We start from the raw sequence: 18,935 nt of genomic DNA on the forward strand, positions 1-18,935 counted from the left end.
TTAGACATCCCCCAAGGTGTGCCGGACACCTGCCTTACCCACCCCTACCCCGCTTCCCCCCACTGCCTTGCTGCTTTTCACATGTGCTCCTGCACATAACACATGTCATACCGGCTCACTCTGAGGTGCTTCCACAGCCCACCCAGTCTCCCAGCATGCAACACATTCAGACGGTGGAGAGGTGGAGGACAGGAATGGACACTTATTCCCAGTGAGTACACAGAAGGCTTATTTAAGAGTCTTTAAATCAGTTGTTCTCAACCTGTGGGTTGTGTTAAAAGATCTTTTCTTCAAGGGGGGGGTGCATATCAGATATTTACATTAAGGTTCATAACAGTAGCAAAACTATAGTTATGAAGTAACAACGAAGTACCAGATGAGAAGAGGAGTCTCCTCTGCGGACTGGAGTGTGAGGCAGACAGGACTGAGTGAGAGTGGTTCAGCTCAGCGTAGGCATCCCAGAGAATCCCATCCAAATCCAAGCCCAATATTTAAGTCACTGAGCCACCTCCCAAGTCTCCCTATACAGAATGGGAGCTGAGTTCCCGCACTTGGTTGTTCTTTTCAGTAGCTCTTTAAACAACTGTTGTTGATTTATTTATTTTATGTGTATGGGTATTTTGCCTGTATGTATGTCTGTCCAACACATGCATGTCTGGTGTCCTTCGAGGTCGGAAGAGAGCACCAGATCCCTTGGAACTGGAGTTACAGCTGTTGTGGGCCGTCTTGTGGGGTGCTGGGAATCAAACCCTGGCCCTCTGGAAGAGCAGCCAGTGCTCTTACCTGCTGAGCCAGCTCTCAGTAGTTCTGATGGCACAGTCTTCTGGGTCAGGTCTGCTTATTTGCCTATGGAACATCCACCTATTTGGCCTGTATGAATCCACTGGGTACCTTTACCTGCTCACCAGTGCACTGGGTGTTGGGGGGTGTTTAAATGGTGATAAGTGTCTAGATTAAGTCTTAAAGGGAATCTTGGGTTCCTCTGAATGATTCTTTATCTGACGAGGAAATGTCGATGCAGCTAGCTAATGGTCAGGGGTCCTTCAGTAAGCTTTAAAAGCCATGTCTTTAGGAAGCACCAAGCTAGCCTTCCTCTCATCTAGGCTAGGAGCTCCTTCCTGTTCTGATGTCATTCAGGAGAGCAGGTTGGTTGAAATGTCTTTCTGGGCCTTTTCTGTTTTCACAGACTACTCAGAAGGGGAGGGGAGGCTGGCAGAAGATAGATAGCCAAACCAGCTATATAGTTCATAAAGCATCCAGACTTAGAGAAGTCTGGTTCTTGGTGGATCTTCTCTGGCTACAGAGAGCTCCATGGTAGCCTGGAGATACAGGTTATTTCCCCTGGAAAGATTCAAAAGGTGAGCAGAAGTGGGAAAGGGGGCAGATACTTTTTTATTTGATAATTGAGGATGTAGACCTCTTTGATCCTCTGCAAGTTCTGGAGACACAGCTGGAGATGAGGTCCTGCAGGGAAGGGAAGGCTGCCTGCCTAGAATAGCTGGAATCTTGAAGTTCTGTTGTCCTATGTTCTCTTCCCTAAAGGCCAGCAACTGAATCCTAGGTGTGTGACTTTCTTGCCAGCTGTGTGGCCTTTCACAGAAGTATTCTCACTTTCTAAAACAGAAGAAGGGCGTCTGGACCTAGCCTTCCAGGCCTCTCAAATGCAGCCAAATCTCATGCCCAGCATCCTGTTCTTTTGGCTAAACATCACTAGGACCAGGGAGTTCCTTACTGATTTAGGGACACAGGAGAGCAGATCCTTGAGATGTGATGAGCTTTTTAAACTCCGAGGCAAAAACAATTCGGAGAGCCTTCAAACTTAAGGACTTGCACTTCAATAGTAATTCGGTTCAGCCTTGGTTCTCGCATTCCTGGCCTTCGGGTCCCAGTGGGCGGGGATCCATTCACACCTTTCCGCGCCTAGCCAAGGGGAGGAGGAGGGGCAGTAGACAATGAGCCAGTGCGAGAGGCCTTGGTCACGAGTCGCCGGCAAGCAGGCCAATGAGACTCGGGGGCGTGGCTAGCACACCCCACCCCCAACTAAACGTTTTATAGCTATTGGGAACGCGGGGCTTTCTAGCGCGCTCGGGTGCGGCTGTGACCTCAGAGCCCGCGTCTCTCCGCGAGCTGCTGCCACCCGATCCCCTCCATCTCGCCGTCCCCGCACCATGGAGTCGATGGCCTTACCCCGGCGCGCGGGCCAGGCTACCTCGGCCTCCGCCCTGGCCACGGAGCGCGCCCGGCCTCTGGCGGATGGGCTCATCAAGTCACCCAAACCCCTGATGAAGAAGCAGGCAGTGAAGCGGCACCATCACAAGCACAACCTGCGGCACCGCTACGAGTTCCTGGAGACCCTGGGCAAGGGCACCTACGGGAAGGTGAAGAAGGCACGAGAGAGCTCGGGACGCTTGGTGAGTGTCCCTCGCGGCGCCCGGCTCCCAGGAGCTCACCGTGCGTCGTCCCTTGCGGAGTCCTCCCTCGGCTGAGTTGCCAGGCGCGCACGCTTTAGATGTGTCTGTCCATCGTTTTCAGGGACAGTGCTCGTGGATGCCTGTCGTTTGAGAAGATAGGGCTTAACTTGAATTTTGACTGAAGCAAACTTCAACGCAGTAGGAATGGGAGGAGGAAGTTGAAAGCACCAGATCTCAGTAGATGGAAGGGGTATGGAGATCGATGTTAATTGACTTGACACTTGGGGCCTTCCCAGCCTGAACTGCTGAATCAGTTTCGTTGTGACAGGCGTTGATTCTGGGAAATGTAAAACTAGGCTCTGGTTCCAGGTCCACTGTCTCTCACCATGTCTTTGGATGTGAGGCCTTTTAGGGAACTTGGCCTTTTGATTTATTTCATGCATGTGTGATCGTCATAGTAATCTGTAACTTTGAGCCAGTTTCTTCATTTCTGTTTTCTGTTTCCCCTTCTGCAAAAATAGAGAGAACACAGCCTGTCTCACCAGCTGCTTGGAAGAGTGAATAAGATATAAATGTGAATGCACATGGGTCCTGATCATAGAGAGATCTATTGTAGATCTACCTGGAAAGGCTCCTTGAAAGAATAGCAGATTTACCAAAAGTTACACAGTAGTGGTTCTCCCAGTTCAGTGGGCCTGGGCACCAGCAGGGTACTTGTATAAAATGCTAATTCTTTCATTTCTCACCAAAGGGAGTGTACTATGAAGGTCTATAATTCACATTTTAGCAAGCCTCAGAGCAAGTGGTTTAGGGATTATGTTTTGCCAGATTCATTGCGTGCTGGTTGTGTGTGTGTGTGTGTGTGTGTGTGTGTGTGTGTGTACATAGTTGCCATATTTACCATGGCAATGGTCCCCTCCCCTAATTGTTTGCTTTTGCAGCTAGTAGCTGGTTTGAAATTCAAGAAGTCATTTCATTGGTAAAGGAGAGTGGATGTTGGAGAAAGGAGTGGATTATGGCCTCATCAATAGAAGCAAGTATGTTCTTCCTGCTACGGCCTGGCACAGTCCCCAGTTGCCTGCTGCCAGGTTACAGCTCTTGGGCAATCGTGTACTTCCTGGCTTTCTTTTCTTTCTCTTTCTATAAAGTGCCAGGGCCCCAGAGGCTTCAGGCTTGAGACTACTGGGCCCAGGCTTTATCGGGGGCTTAGCTAGAAAATAGTTGCTCGTGGCTTGTGTCTCTTATTGTGGGAAGAGTGGGTTGAGGGAACTAAGAGTGGCTGAGAAACTGAGATCAAAATCCAGAGTTCCCATCAGCTCTTGACTAAGGTCACTGTCTTACACACACACATATACACAGATCACACTTGATTCTGAAGTGAATGAAGTAAATCAGTGGCTCTTACATCACAACAGAGAGAATTCAGAAGGAACTCCCAGGTTCATGTGTCTTGCTGTGTGCAAGGAGCCAAGATCAGCAAATGTGGAGAATCTGCTCTGAAACTCCCCAACCAGACCACCCAGGATTGCTGTTGAGAGCTTTCTCAGGGTCTCCCCTCTTTCTTGGAAAGCAAGCTCTCTGCTGTGCTAATGATTTCTCAATCCTGGAGCAGTGCCCTCATCCCCCCCATCTTAACTGTGGGGCAGAGGGTCTTGGAGCTATTTAGCCGCCCCCCCCCCAAAAGCTGGTCAGTGGGAGCTCAGGTCACAGGAGAGCCTGCTGGGTGACTGCCATCTGGAATTTCTCACCACATTTCTAGCTCATTTCTCATCTTCTACTTGGAGAGATGGTTAAGCAGGGTCCCGTGGGATTATCTGTGGGGAGGGACAGATAGGTGGGACTAATGGCTACTCCACAAGAGCATCATCGGAGGAAAAACAAATATTTGCTCTGGATCTCAGATGCATTCCTGGTATCCAAATGACATTTCCTCCTGTGAATATCCTTGCTCCCCTGACCAGCCCCTCTCCCTAAAAAGAAAAACACATGACTGGGTCTCACCAAAGCCTTTGGTCTGATCTGCATGGACTGCTCACTCAGCCCTGTCAAGGGGTGTCATGACAGGCAGGAAGGGTGGGTAGTTCTGGGGGGGGGGGGTCCTACCACTCTGCTTCTTTTTTCAGTTGCTTAGTGGGCTTCAAAACATTGGGAAATGATGGAGATAATCTGCTTCCATCATTTGGTAGATGAGGGAGCAAGGCCCAGAGAGGGAATGCAGCTTGTCTTCTGGCTGGGTAATGGCAGGCCTGCAGCATAAGCACCAGACTTGTCCACCATAGGCCTTGGATGACCAAGTGCTGAGTCTTGGTCTAGCAGCTAGTTTTGAGATAAGCCTGGGCTTGCCTCTGAGTGCTTTGTCATCCCATTGGCTAGCTCCAGCTGTCTTCCCAGCACTCCAGGCAATGTTTAGAGTGGGAAAAGTCACTGGGAGCCTTCCCCTTCTTCCCCTTCTCAATACTGTGTTGAAGGATCCTCAGTGAAGGAATGATACTTTATTCTTGCAAAGTGTCCACGTGTACTTCTTGTTGCTTACCAGATGCATTACCTCTCTGTTCCTCGGAGTGCTTATCTGTAAAATGGGGATTATAAATCCTGTGTCTTGGGTTTCCCCTAGAATGAAATAAAAAAGTATCTGTAAAATCTTAGCAGTGTCTAAGACACATGGGGCTTACTGCTCCACTAAGGGTAGCTTTGACCTAGGGATGGCTCTTATCCTGGGCGTTTCCTGCCACAGTAAGGAGCATGGGTTGTGCTCAGTCTTCATGAGTTGAACCACTATGGTGTCTGCTTTGTTCAAAGCCCTCATCTCTCATTCAGCCGACTTCAGAGAAGTACTCCTGTTGGCCAGCTGCCAAAGGCTTGTTGGGCAAGATGCTGCCCTCCCAGCTCCTCCTGCACCTGCCTGCTCAGCAGCAAGGAGGGAGGCTGCAGGCGACTCTTGTCCTTGGGCTCCAGCCAAACCACACAAAAGGGCTGGGCAGAGAAGCTCCTTGCTCAGGAACCTGGCAGAGTGGGCTAGAAGGAGACAGGGAGGAGGTGGCATTTTATGGGACTGGGGGAGATGGCTCAAGTTACCCACAGAGCCTGACTCCAGTCTAGTTCTTGGTAGAATGGCAGGTACATCCCCACTCCTCAGCCAAGGATACCTGGCCTGACCTCTCCTGCACTATCTAAGTGGGTCATCCTCCAGCTCCTTCCCTGCTTCCCATGAAAGGCCAGGGAGGAGTCAAGGATCTTGGCTGTGATCAGAGATGCCCAATTTGTACCATCTCTCCCAACACTCAAAGCCAGCATCCCTGCCCCCTCCCCCTTTCCTTTCTTTTTCCTTCTAAAGCTTTTTGATCACCTAAATACAGATCATTCCTAATCCGAGCTCTGGGAGAGAGGAGGTATTTATCCATGTAACCTCAGCACCAATTCCTCAGGGTGTTGGCAAAGAATGGGCATGTTTTAAGTGGGAAGGAATGGCACACACAATGTGGCCCATGGTAAGATATGGGCAGTCCCTTCTCTAGGGATGGGAGGCATGACTGGACACCTCCAAGGAACTTTTGTCTTCTGAGGTACTAGCTTCTCCTCCATTGTAGTCCTGTCCTGTGCATGGAGGAGCTTTGGAGAAGTCAGTTTTCCTTTCTGAAGTGTTTACTGCTGGTTGGGGAATTAGCTTTGTTGCCTTTATGAGCTTACTCTGGCAGTTAATATGGTCAAGCATGCTGGCCTTGACAGTCCTTGGACAGGACCTTAACAGTCCTTGGACCTTCCTGATAGTTCAATCTACACAGAATGCTGGAGTGTGGAAGGGAACTTACAGATCCATCCTGATCTGCCTGGAATATTCTTTTTGCCCCTCCTAGCCCACTGTCCTAGTTGAAAACCTCACCGTCCACACCTGAAAGTTTTCTCCTGGGGTGGTTTCCCATGTTCTTCCAAGTAAAGAAAGGCGCTCCGAGTGCTCCCCAAGCCTTTCCACAGGGATATTAAAACTAGACTGCCCAGGAGTGGAGAGATGGCTCATCAGTTAAGAGCATTTTTGCTGCTCTTGCAGAGGACCTGGGTTTGTTTCCCAGCACCCATGTGGCTGACCACTCAGAACCATCTGTAACTCCAATTTCAGGGAATCCAATGCCCTCTTTCGAGGGCATCATATACATGGCACATAAAAATAGCCATGTGTATAAAATAAAAATAAATAAATCTGATCCAACAAGCAAATAAGACAACCCAGTTGACCACATTAGCCTAGCTTTATGTGCCTTGAGTTGCATGGCTTGAGATAGACAAGTGTGAATCAGGTTCACCAGGCCCCGCTCAGTTGGCTGTGTGTTCATATACACAGATTCATCCTTGGGCTGGTTTCCCTTCTCCTGCCTCAGAGTGTGCTAGCCATATAATAAATTGATTAAATGTGGGTAATCTGAACAATAAAAAGGGCAGTATTAACAATTGTATCAAGGAACTGAAGTGGTTAAAAGCACTTGCCACTCTTCCGGAGGACCTAGTTTTGATTCCCAGTGCCCATACTGTGGTTCACAACCATTCATAACTCCAGTTCCAGGGGATCTGATGGCCTCTTCTGATTTCCCTGGGCACAAGGCACACACATGGTGTACATACTTATACATGCAAACAAAACACACATACACATAAAATTAATAAATTTACAGAAATTTTTAAAAGTTGTATCAGGACAAAGACCTTTCCCTGTGGCCATCCTCCCTTTGGGTTTAGGTACCTGTCTGTTGTTAGTACCGTCTTCCTAGGCTTCAGTCAAGTTTATTTTTATCCTAAGGCGCGATTGCCAGTTACCTTGAAGGTGAGAACAAAGGTCTCAAGAAATTATTTCTTGTAACTGAGGTAGACTCCACCCAGGCCTGGGAAGAGAGGAGCGGGAAACCTTATCTGGTCGCTGGTTCTTTCAGGCAAAGATCATCCAGGGACTTAACCGATAGATAGCTGTAATGAGTGTTCGCTGCTGCACAGGTGGTGAAGGCTTTCTGTATGGAGGGTGCTTTGCAGTCTTGAGTGATATTTCTAGGGCTGGGAGTTTGGCAAGAGTGGCCCAGCCCTACCATGGCAGTGATAAATCAGTCTTTTAGGGACTGATGGAGGACTGATAACATGTCTTGTTTCCTTCCTGGGAAGTGCTAGACAGCTGGGAGTTCACCAACCTACTCCTTCCCCCCTCTGACGCCTAGCAGGAGAATGAAACTGGGGATGGGGAAATTAGAATTCCAGCCTTCTAGTGTTAGAAGAAATGGATCTTAAGGTTTTACTTGTGTGCCCACAAACCATACCAAATATTCCCAGCACCCTCAAAATCTGTTTAGGAAACTCATTTCTTTGGCCTTTATGCCTTTAGAGCTCTGTCCCCAAGCCTGTGACATCATCTTAGCATTCTATACACGTGTGCATACACGACTGTGTCTAACTTCTGCCTAGACTTTGCCCAGGTGCATTTTAAGCTCTTAGATATTTTTAGTTGTCCAGATAGTGATGTGTATTTACATATGGCTGTTTTTACTACCTGCTAATATATGTTTACAGACCTTTGTCTCTAAAGAGTTCACAGCCCTTTACTCATTGTCTGGTTTATGAACAAGGAGTTAGAGAAGAGAGCAGGCCACACATTCTCCTCTTCAGGGTGAGAAAAGTAGCATGGAGAAGAGGTGTGTGGGAGTATTGCTCTGTACTGAACGTAGAAGAGAGAGTTATCTCCTAGTTGAATGAATATTCAAAGCCTGTGCCCTGGTCCTCTGGACTGCACCCAGTTCTAAGCCCAGGGAGTTCTTTTGTTTTTGTTTTTGTTTTTGTTTTTCTGCCTAGCTCTGTAGGGAGAGGTGAGTGGGGTCAGAGCAGAATGTTGCAGCAGACAGATTCTCCCATCTGCAGCATCCCTCTGCCCCTGCTTTGGGCCTCTCAGGGATGAGGCTCCATGGTGACCATCTGCCATTGTCCTCTCTGCCCTTTTCTGGGGAGGGCTGAGAATGGGGCCTGCCCCCTTTCAGCAATGCAGCTTTAGGGCACGATGGGGTTGAGGGCACGCCATCCCTGGCCTGTTGCCGGGGTGATCGGGCTGTGGGCATTGTGAGCAACTCCTCTGACAGGATTAGGGCTATTCCGCATTCTTGTCAGATGGGGAGCACAAGCCGAAAGAGCCTGCTGTCCAGAGAGCAGAAGCCATTGTCTACTTCCAGAGCCTGTGAAAGGCTGGATTAGAGGCCCCGCCCCTTGAGCTGGGGTTTTCTTTCTGTCTCCTTTTGAATCCAGAGGGGAGGCCAGCCCTCCTGGGAAATTGAATGAGGAGCTGTTTACCTCAGTCTGGGCCTTCATATTTCTCATTACTTGTGTGAAGAGGAAGTCTTGTGTTTACCATTCTGTTGGTGTCCTTGACCAGAACTTGCCAGGAACTCACTGGCCTGGGACACTCAACCCTCACAGCCTCTGAGGGCCCCTGCACAGACTCAGAGAGGGAAATCCCCTCAGACTGTTTAGTTCAATCTGTTTATTTCACAGAAAGGCAACTGAGGCTCTAAGAAGGGCAAGACTAGCCCCTAGGACAGAACCTGAGAACCAGGAGTACTGGGTCCTGGCTTTATGGTTTCCCATCAGTCCCTCTGGCTGTCCCTTGTCACAGAGCCACTAGAGAATGACAGAGAGTTGGAGGACCAGAGAGTTGGAGGCTCTTAGGTGTTGAGCTGTAGCTCCTCTGTTTCCTCTGCACCCACCCTTCCTGAGCCCACCACACACCAGCTGGAGGGGTTAATCCTTGTATGTTCTACCTTTACAGATAAGTCTCAGAGGAACTGTTTATCTACCAGGACTTTTAAGACTGCTCTGTGGAGGGTGGTGGTTGGTGGTTGGTTGGTTGGTGATATATTTTTTTTTTTTTTTACTATGGCAAATAACTCACTAGCATATTAAACATCTGCAATGTTGTAAGTCATTCCAATATAAAAGAAAACAGTTTTATTTAGTATATATGGATGTCTTCTCTGGATGTATGTTTGTGCATCTACAGAGGGCATCTGGTACCTTGGAACTAGAGAAACTAGAGTTACAGACAGTTGTGAGCTAATGTGTGTGTTCTGGGATCCAAACTCAGGTCCTTTGGAAGAGCACTCAGTGCTCCTAACTGCTGAGATATCTCTCCAGCCCTCTAAAACCTTTTTATCATCCCAAATAGAAGCACTGGACCCATTAAGTAATAACACCCCCCATGCCACTCTTTAGCACTATACCCCTGGTAGCTTTTTATCTATTTTCTGTCTTTAGAGTTGTTTATTTTAGTACCTCATAAAATCACATAATATTTATCACAGGCTAGCTTATTTCATTGAGCATATTTTCTAGGTTTCAGCCTTGTTATTGTATACATCAGAATTCCATTCCTTTTCTGATGACTTAAGACCAGATTTTGTCTATCCATTCACCTGTTGGTAGGCATTTGGGTTGTAATTTTTGCCTAGCAAGTGCTTGTTTATAGCAAATTGGAGCGTGGGACAGAAAAAGGACTAACCTCAGAATCAAGTGCCAGTTGTGTTAATCAGTGACTGTGACTTTAAGAAAACCATTCAGCCTGTGAGAGTGAGGATGCTTTCTTTACCTACTTCCCAGAATGGTTGTGAGGACTGCATTTACTGATGCCTAAGTTGCTAGTCACTGTCTAATGTGTGCCAGGTCCTTGTCCTTGGGGTGCACTGCGTGTGTTCGATGTGTAAATCCTAATGTATCAACCCCCACAGATATAGGTTGTTACCTCTATTGTCCATCTGGAGACTTTGAAAATGAGGCTATTGGTTAGTGCTGCTTCCTTGCTGGATGGACTGCACTGGACCCACGCAAGAACCTTTTCTAGACAAGGCAATCTCTAGATTCTTATTATTTGCCCTGGTGAAGGGAGGTGACTTCTTTTGGTACATTCTGTGGTTTGTGTTACAGCCGCCAGCAGAGCACCAGGGCCAGGACTCAGGCAGCATCCTCAGGGATGCCTGAACCTTGGTAGATCTTTCTTTATCCTTAATCTCCTGCATCCTCTGTTCCCAGGTGGCCATCAAGTCAATCCGGAAAGACAAAATCAAAGATGAGCAGGATCTATTGCATATAAGGAGGGAGATTGAGATCATGTCATCACTCAACCACCCCCACATCATTGCCATCCATGAAGGTACAGTAGTGGGGTATGTGTAATCTGGGAGCCAGAAATGTGTGTGTGTGTGTGTGTGTGTGTGTCTGTCTGTCTGTCTGTCTGTCTCTGTGTGTATATAAGTCAGAACTGCCAACACAAAGAAGTAAAGATGAGCCCAATGGTGCATGCCTAAAATCCCAACTGTCAGGCCTTTAACTCCAGCCCCAAGGAGTTTGGGACAGGAGGAATATAAATTCAAGGCCAGCCTGAGCTGCATAACAGGACCATGCCTTTAAATACATAACTTAAACAAATAAAGTTCTATTTAAAAAAAGAAGTAAGAATGATAAAGGCTTTAGAGTTGCAAAAACTGGAGCCAAAACCCTGCCACATGACACAAGACAGCTCAATAAGACAGTCTTCTAGCCTTAGTTCCTCCTTTACAAAATGACATAATCCCATGTATACCACAGGAAGGTTGCAAAACTCCAACTGGATAATGCCCTCTGTAAGTGGAAACGCTGTAGGTTTGTCTGTATGTTTATAGCATGGCTGGGGCCCTGCCTAGAATCTCACACTTTCTAGGGAAATGCAAATTGAGCAGCATCCTCATCCTAGACTGCAAACCTTTTGTCATTGTTATTGAGTTTTTCCCCAATAGCACTGCCTCCCAACCCCATGAGATCCTTAGCAACCCAGGGAAGGCTGAACTGTCTCAGGTGTGTGGGTGCTGTTCATCTCTGTCTGTTAGCCAGGCTTCTTGTGCCCCTGAATCTCTACGGCATGGGTTTATTCTGCCTCTTCTTGTATCTCAGCCTCCTCTCCTCTGATACCAGTTCTGGCTTGATCACTCTGGCTGCCCTCCTCCCTGTGACCCAGACAACAAAGTGAACAGGAGAGTGTGATGAGGGAAGAAGGAAGAACTTCCTCCCACATACATCTCTCTGTTTCGAGTCCTTATGTAACATGGGATCTCAGGGAGAGGAGGAGGGAGGGAGAGAAGGAAGGGAGCCTGTGGCTTTGTCTGGAGTGTTTCTCTGTCTGGAGAATCCTGGTGAGAAGAACAGAGACGTCTCTACTCTCAGGTTCATAGGAAGATAAAGGGCAAAGCTACTGTTATGACCCTGTGGCTTGAGTCTGTCCCATGAGGAGAATAGACAAGCGGCTGAGAAGGCTAATTGTATTTCTCTTTTCTTCTTTCTGGGAATAGCAGGCAGGCCAAGTGTGGTGATTGGCAGTATGTGTGCGTGCCCCCACATGCATGTGCATGAACGAATTCTCTCAGTACATATATGAATTAATTCTCTCTGTACGTATATGAATTCTCTCTATACATAGTTTCTACTTGGGGCTGAGAACTGAGCCCTGATGCTCGGGGGTTTGTTTGTTTGTTTGTTTGTTTGTTTGTTTGTTTTTATTTTTGTGGTTGGTTGATTTGGTTGGGATTTTTTTGTTTTGTTTTGTTTTTTTGTTGGTTGGTTGTTTTTTATTTTGTTTTGGTTTTTGGTGTGTGTGTGTGTGTGTGTGTGTGTGTGTGTGTGTGTGTGTTGATGGTGCAGACACAGGACATTACTGATATTGCGTGTCAAAAGGCTTCCTCCAGATTCATCTTCATCTTGATATAAGCTTTAGATGTTTTGGGCTGCAGGAGTGCTAGGACCAACTTTGTAATCTAAATGTTCCCCCAAATGCACCATGCTGGTTCTTTCTCTTTAGTTTCCTAGCATAAGAAATACATGTGAGGAGTCTCAGTCAGGCACCCCTAAGAGTCTGGGCCTTGATCACCTGGAAACAACACCACAAACCTTCTGGCTTTGCAGCTGACATCTGGAAGTGGGAATTCATCCCTTAGCTTCTTCTCAGAAGCTAGACAGCAGTGGCCCTGGGTCGGCTAAGCAGGCCAAACTCATAAGATCTGTTTAACACAAAGATGCAATGCCATAGACAAGCATGTTCTGACCCCAGATGAAGGGCCAGTTTGCTGAGCCAGTTATTTTCTGCTTTTCTAGAGGACTGGAGCCAGGACACGGCCTGGAGTGGTGAGAGGGCCCCCTCCTACACATGGAGATGAGCTAACTGGGGTGGGCTGACTGCCAAGAAGCCAGCCAATTAACTACCACTTATTTATTGATTGCCTCCATGTCTGAGGCCATATGCACTCTGGCCATAGCCTGGGTATTCTGAATGGGAAGTCAGGGGTGGCAAGAGTGATAACTGTTTCAGCTGTCACAGTCACAAGGCAGGTCTTAGTTATTAGAATTATACACAAGGACACTGAGTACATTAATAGGACCCATGGCGGGGGGGGGGGTGTATTCTTGTTTCTGGTGCATCAGATATGGTGCCAGACCAGGAGCACCATACCTGATTTCTTACCTGTTCCTCACGTGAGTCCTGTGAGGTTGCTGTTATCATCTACTCTCAAGGGAGGAAGCAGTGGTTTGATGACGACAAGTTCATCTGGCAACTCTGCATTGTCCCTGACAGATCTAGTAGAGATTTGATCAAGGTTCGTAAAATGTAGAAGTGTAGGGTCTCAACCAAAAAGCCCTGCCTTTTGTTTCTGTCAGTGATATCTCTGCCTTCCTGGGCGTGTGCAGAGGCTTCAAAGGCCTAAACTTAGCCACTGACCTCAGGTCTTGATTTGCTGTTCCTAAAAGGTCCTGAGCCTTCAAAAGCTCTTCTCCCGCCCTTGTTTGCTGTCCTGTGGTCCTGTAGCAGACATTCCAGAGGGAGGCTCTATCTGGTTTGAGGCTATGGAAGAGACTGTGTTCTCTGGGAGGCCTTACGTGCTTGCTTGCCCTCTCCAGTGTTTGAGAATAGCAGCAAGATCGTGATCGTCATGGAGTATGCCAGCCGTGGCGATCTGTACGATTACATCAGTGAACGGCCACGGCTGAGTGAGCGGGATGCCAGGCACTTCTTCCGCCAGATCGTCTCTGCCCTGCACTACTGCCACCAGGTGAGTGCCCACCAGACCTAGATGTGTTCTCTGTGTGTGCGTGTGTGTGTCGGGTGGGGGTGGGGGGCTCTGAGACTGGTTTAGACCAGAAAGGCTTCTGGACTCTCCGACCAAGGAATGCCAGTGTCTCTGGCTTTGTTCTCTTGACCATGGAAAGGCCTGTGACTTCTTGAACTCTGTCACTGGATTTATGTATTCCAGTGTGCCTGTGCTCAGACCTCTGTGCTCACACTTTTTTGTTAATTCCATTTCTCCCCTCCCTTTCCTGGTGATATTCCCTGACTCAGTGCCCTTCCTCTTCTAGAACGGGATTGTTCACCGTGACCTCAAGCTGGAGAATATACTTCTAGACTCCAGTGGGAATATCAAGGTGAGCCCCACTTGTGGTTTCCAAAAGCTTCCCTAGTGTACCCTAGGTTTTCTGTACTGTTGTCTCCAGTCAAGTAGCTCTACGTGCTTAGTGGGTCCCACTCGGCCATCGTGCACCCCACACTTCCTTTATGGATGAGGCTCTGGGCCATCAGAATATCACCCCACTAGTGACTGGCAGAGGTTGGGCTAGAATAGAGATCTGCCTCTCAGGCCAGTGACATCACAAGTGTGACAAGGGCCTAATCTAGGGTCAATTTTTACTCATAACTTTGGGGCCAACAGGTACTGAGCCTTGTTCTTCTTGCTTGTGTGCTTGCACAAACCTGTACACCCAGTTTAATCTGCTACAGTCAAGATGCTCTAATAGCTTCTTTCCTTGTTTGTATCACTTTCTGTTTCCTGCAACCACTGGATTCTCATGTCAAGCAGAAGTTCATGCCAAGGATAACCTAGAACCTCAGGACTGGGAGGGCAAGATGGCAAGAACTGGCTGAGGTGACAGGCTCGCCTGGTAAACAACCAGCAGGGTGGCATAGTCTGGCCTTCCTCAGATCTACCCGACACAGGACAAGGGTTGCTGTGGTTGCTGACCTGTCCTGAGGTACTAATCAGTAGCCCTTATCCAGCCAATTCCTGAAGCAGGTGGGGTTTCTTTGATGCTGACAGGAAAGGGAGGCCAGAGCCAGTAAGCTCACACAAGCTAGAGAAGCACACAGACTTTGTTAGGACCAATCATCAACATCATTATAGGCTCACCTGGCAACTGCTTGATAAGACACCAATAAAGCTATAAACAAAGGATACAGGGTTTCATAAATGGCCCTTCCTACCCTGTGCACATGACCCTTTGATGGGGTGAAGGGTCAGGTAGCCCCAGGATCTTGACCTCTATTTCCAGCTGAGAATAGGTGGGAAAGAAAAGCATGGTCTTGGAACCTCTCTGGCCCCTAAAATCAAACAGCTCAGAGTCCTTTGAGGAGATCCCATCACAGCCCTGACTTTTGTCCTCTCCTCTCCTCTGTCCCTTAGCCATGTGGGTCCACCCTGGCCTCCTGCCCAGGTGTGGGCAGAGGTGAACCCTTTGCTCAGACAGGCAGCTCAGGCTTCACATGGTTACTGGGTCAGGGGCCTTGCTTGCCTATTGAGAGCCTTAGGACACCGTCATTCAGAACCTGAGCTTTGAGATGTAGGTTGGGAGTCCCTTTCCTTCCACCAGGGCTTGGCTTTCCCCAGGGCATGGAGAAAAGATGGTCAAGAGCTGTAGAACAACCCAGCCTTTGGCATGACCCATGTTTGTCTCAACCCTATAGATTGCTGACTTTGGACTCTCCAATCTGTACCACAAAGGCAGGTTCCTGCAGACATTCTGTGGGAGCCCTCTCTATGCCTCACCTGAGATTGTCAATGGGAAGCCCTATGTGGGCCCAGAGGTAAGGGCTCTTCCCCTCCTGCCAGCCTCCCTGAATCCAGGGCATGCAGGGTAGATGAGCTACTTTGCTAGTTGCTTCCTTCTTCAGAGCACAAAACTCAGCCCCTACAAAGCAGCAACTTGCCTAGCCTTGAGGCAGAAATAGCAAAGCTGTCAAAGAACTGAAGTCTGCTGGTAGCATGTATCATTCTTGTCCCCTAGTTCTCATAACCTTCTGGCACTCAGTCCAGCCACTCCACCTTGACAAAGAATGATGGCAATGGCTTGGCCACTGCTCCTATGATTTTGGCTGTTCTTCCCAGGGAATGACTGGCAGTATCTCGTCCTATGAGCTCCTGACCCCTCTGCTGCACCTTCTCCCCTAGTTACAAGAGAGGGTAAGAGGAAGCTTTCAGATGTGACCTTTGTGTCTTCCATTGTGGTGGAGATACAGAGGGCTTCTCTGCAGTCTGAGGCACATGTTTTGATGAGCACCCTCCCTCCCAACTCTTTCTCAGGTGGACAGCTGGTCTCTGGGCGTTCTCCTATACATCCTGGTGCATGGCACCATGCCCTTTGATGGGCAAGATCATAAAACATTGGTGAAGCAAATCAGCAGTGGGGCTTACCATGAGCCATCGAAGCCGTCTGGTGAGTGGGAATTGTGGCCAGGCTGGAGTATACTGTCACTGTCATTGAACTCTGAGACAGTGAAGGAACAATGATGATAAAGAAGATGGCAGTCTACAATGACTCAGGAGAGACTAAGATAAACCCCACTGTTCTCTCCAGTCCAAGACCTCTGAAGAAGTGGGCAACCTTCCCCATTGTGAGCATGTTGTATAAGTGCTTCCTAAGGTCCAGCTTAATCCTCTTTGCTATGGCTGTATTGTTTATTATTGTCTTTTCCCCTTATCCTAAGAAATCTGACCTTTCACCTGTGATATAGAGAGCAGGAAGAAGTATGTGAGATTCTTGCTTTATCCTCAAATACAGTCCCTGTCCTCAGAGAACTGAATTTCAGTAGAGAGGGAAAATACTGACATAGAAACAAGGGCTGAGAGGGAGGGCTTGTGGGCCGAGGTAGTTGGCTGAATCTGTCTGGGGAAGTTGGCCTGGGGAGTGGGCCTGGATCTGTGTGGAGCCCAGGGAGGGAATACACTAGTCTCACCTAGAAGCATGAGCAGTGTTGGCACTCAGGTGAGACAGGCCTGCACCAGAGGACCTCCGATGCTGGTTCTTGCAGCTACCAAACTGAACCCCCTGCCTTTGTTTTCCAGATGCCTGTGGTCTGATCCGGTGGCTGTTGATGGTGAATCCCACCCGTCGGGCCACACTGGAGGATGTAGCCAGTCACTGGTGGGTCAACTGGGGCTACACCACCCGAATTGGGGAACAGGAAGCTCTGCGTGAGAGTGGACACCCTGCCGGTGACTCTGGTCGGGCCTCCATGGCCGACTGGCTACGGCGCTCCTCCCGGCCCCTCCTGGAAAATGGGGCCAAGGTGTGTAGCTTCTTCAAGCAGCATGTGCCGGGAGGTGGAAGCACTGTGCCTGGGCTGGAACGGCAGCATTCTCTTAAGAAGTCCCGGAAGGAGAATGACATGGCTCAGACTCTGCAGGTTGACCCAGCTGAGGATACCTCCCCTCGTGTCGGCAGGAGCAGCCTCAAGCTTCCAAAAGGCATTCTCAAGAAAAAGGCCTCTACCTCCTCAGGGGTGGAACAGGAGGACCCCCAGGAGCCCAGTCCAGTGCTTGATACCCCAGGGCAACGTGCCCCTGCTGTATCCCTGCTCCCGAGGAAGGGCATCCTCAAGAAGTCTCGGCAGCGAGAGTCTGGTTACTATTCTTCTCCAGAGCCCAGCGAGTCTGGGGAACTCTTGGACACTGGTGATGTGTTTGTGAGTGGGGACCCCGTGGAGCAAAAGTCTCCAGAAGCTTCAGGGCTTCTCCACCGAAAGGGCATTCTCAAACTCAACGGCAAGTTCTCCCGCACAGCCTTAGAAGGCACCACTACTAGCACCTTTGGCTCCCTGGATCAATTGGCCTCCCGTCATCCTGCAGCCCGGGCCAGCCGCCCCTCAGGGGCTGTGAGCGAGGACAGCATCCTGTCCTCTGAGTCCTTTGACCAGTTGGACTTGCCCGAGTGGCTTCCTGAAACCCCACTGAGGGGATGTGTGTCTGTGGACAACCTCAGGCGACTTGAGCTGGCGCCCTCACAAGGCCTGAGGCGATGGTGGCAGGAACCCCTCGGGGAGAGCTGCTTTTCTCTGACAGACTGCCAAGAGGTGACCGGAGCCTATAAGCAAGCCCTGGGAATCTGCTCAAAGCTGAGCTGAGGACCACTGTGCCCCAGTATGGGGTAGGCTCTAAAAGGGTTTGCAGAGGAACCCTGGGTAGGATTCCTGGGGCACTGGGGGAGTAGAGTGCATCAAGGGCTCTATGTCTAAAGCCTGATTGAACCAGGAAGATGAGGAGGTAAATAGCACAGATGTGGAAAGGAATGTGAAGGGCCCACGGAGTCCAGGCTGCCAGAAGTTTTTAGTGGGGCCACAGAGACCTGAAGAGCACCCAATCCGTGCTACCTCCTTTACCGTGAGTGTTACCCATGGCACATTTTCCCACCTGTTCTCTGCCAGTGTCAGGGTGCATCTTCACACAAGTTCCTGTTCCCATCCACCACCAGAGTGTGCGCCCTGACAAGCCTGGGGGTGTTGACTGGAATAACCTCTCCTCCCTTATTCAAAGAGGAAGCAGCCTCTGGTTTCTGTCTCCCAGACCTGAGCCACCCAGAGTCAGTCACTGTGCATCTCAAAGACCTATAAAGTCTCTTCCGGCTGCTGTTTGTTTCTCGGTGGGTCTGATGCCTCTGAACTCACCTTAGATCTCAGAGACTCAAGCCTGAAGCTGCTCCTGCTCTCCAGACTACGGATGTCTCTGTTTCTTGGGCCAGCAGGACCTAGAATGTGCTGATTTATTTATTTTTGTGATTCTCAATTCTGGTGGTTTTTTGTTTTGTTTTGTTTTGTTTTTTAAGTGAATTTTGCTGCTTTTAGTAATGTGAATGCTGTGTTCAAGGGAAAGCCACTGTGCCACTGAAGCTTATGTACAGAACTTTTTGGCCATGATGTCCCTCTAATCAAGAGGGGAGGGCTTTTTTAAATTTATGTCTTGAGCACTGTCTGGATTGGGTAACCAGTCCCTTCACAGCAGAGGCTGTCCACTCTCCCTCATCTGTGGCCAAAAAAACCTCATTAAAACTAGCATGTTGAGTCTCTTGTTCTCTTTGGGAACCTGGGTTCACAGGTTTGAGCCTTCTGATACTTTTCTCGTGGGCTGCCACAGGGGGACACAGGTTCTGTTTAATCAAAAAGGACAAAGGACTTTGGAGGTGCTCTCAGTGTGACTCTCAGTCTCCAGCACTGAAAAAGAATACAACAATATGAAAACCCCCAAAACACCCCATCCACCTGCAGCAGCCCATTTGGGAAGAAAAGCCTTGGCCTGGGGTCCTGGGTTTCTTTTTTCTTCCCTAGTACTCAAGGAAGAAATGGGTCAGGTGGATTTGTCCGCTCGATTCCCTTCCCCAGGGTCTCCTGCCTCATTTGGCTCCCCTCCCCCATTGGCCTGTGCCCTGCCCCCTGCTGCCTGAAGACTC

The 18,935-nt window shown here is 49.0% G+C and overlaps 1 protein-coding gene across 1 annotated transcript; it reads left to right on the forward strand.

Annotated features, from left to right (window-relative positions):
• Nucleotides 1–2,078: 2,078 nt before the first annotated feature.
• On the forward strand, nt 2,079–18,549 carry Nuak2 (NUAK family kinase 2). The gene is made up of 7 exons (XM_055598192.1): nt 2,079–2,411; nt 10,455–10,575; nt 13,347–13,498; nt 13,803–13,868; nt 15,181–15,300; nt 15,797–15,929; nt 16,559–18,549. Exons 1-7 carry the CDS (start codon nt 2,169–2,171, stop codon nt 17,614–17,616), a joined length of 1,893 nt encoding a protein of 630 aa, XP_055454167.1. The 5' UTR covers nt 2,079–2,168; the 3' UTR covers nt 17,617–18,549.
• Nucleotides 18,550–18,935: the final 386 nt, after the last annotated feature.

This window comes from Psammomys obesus, unplaced genomic scaffold (assembly GCF_907164565.1).
Source record: "Psammomys obesus unplaced genomic scaffold, mPsaObe1.curated_primary_1811, whole genome shotgun sequence".
In the NCBI taxonomy this organism is placed as follows: domain Eukaryota; kingdom Metazoa; phylum Chordata; class Mammalia; order Rodentia; family Muridae; genus Psammomys; species Psammomys obesus.

Excerpts from the sequence above, each read along its gene's own strand:
- Nuak2 (XM_055598192.1), top strand. The coding sequence starts at position 2,169 with ATGGAGTCGATGGCCTTACCCCGGCGCGCGGGCCAGGCTACCTCGGCC. Across the intron at positions 13,869-15,180 it reads ACTCCAGTGGGAATATCAAG|ATTGCTGACTTTGGACTCTC; the intron begins GTGAGCCCCACT and ends TCAACCCTATAG. Across the intron at positions 15,930-16,558 it reads TGAGCCATCGAAGCCGTCTG|ATGCCTGTGGTCTGATCCGG; the intron begins GTGAGTGGGAAT and ends TTTGTTTTCCAG.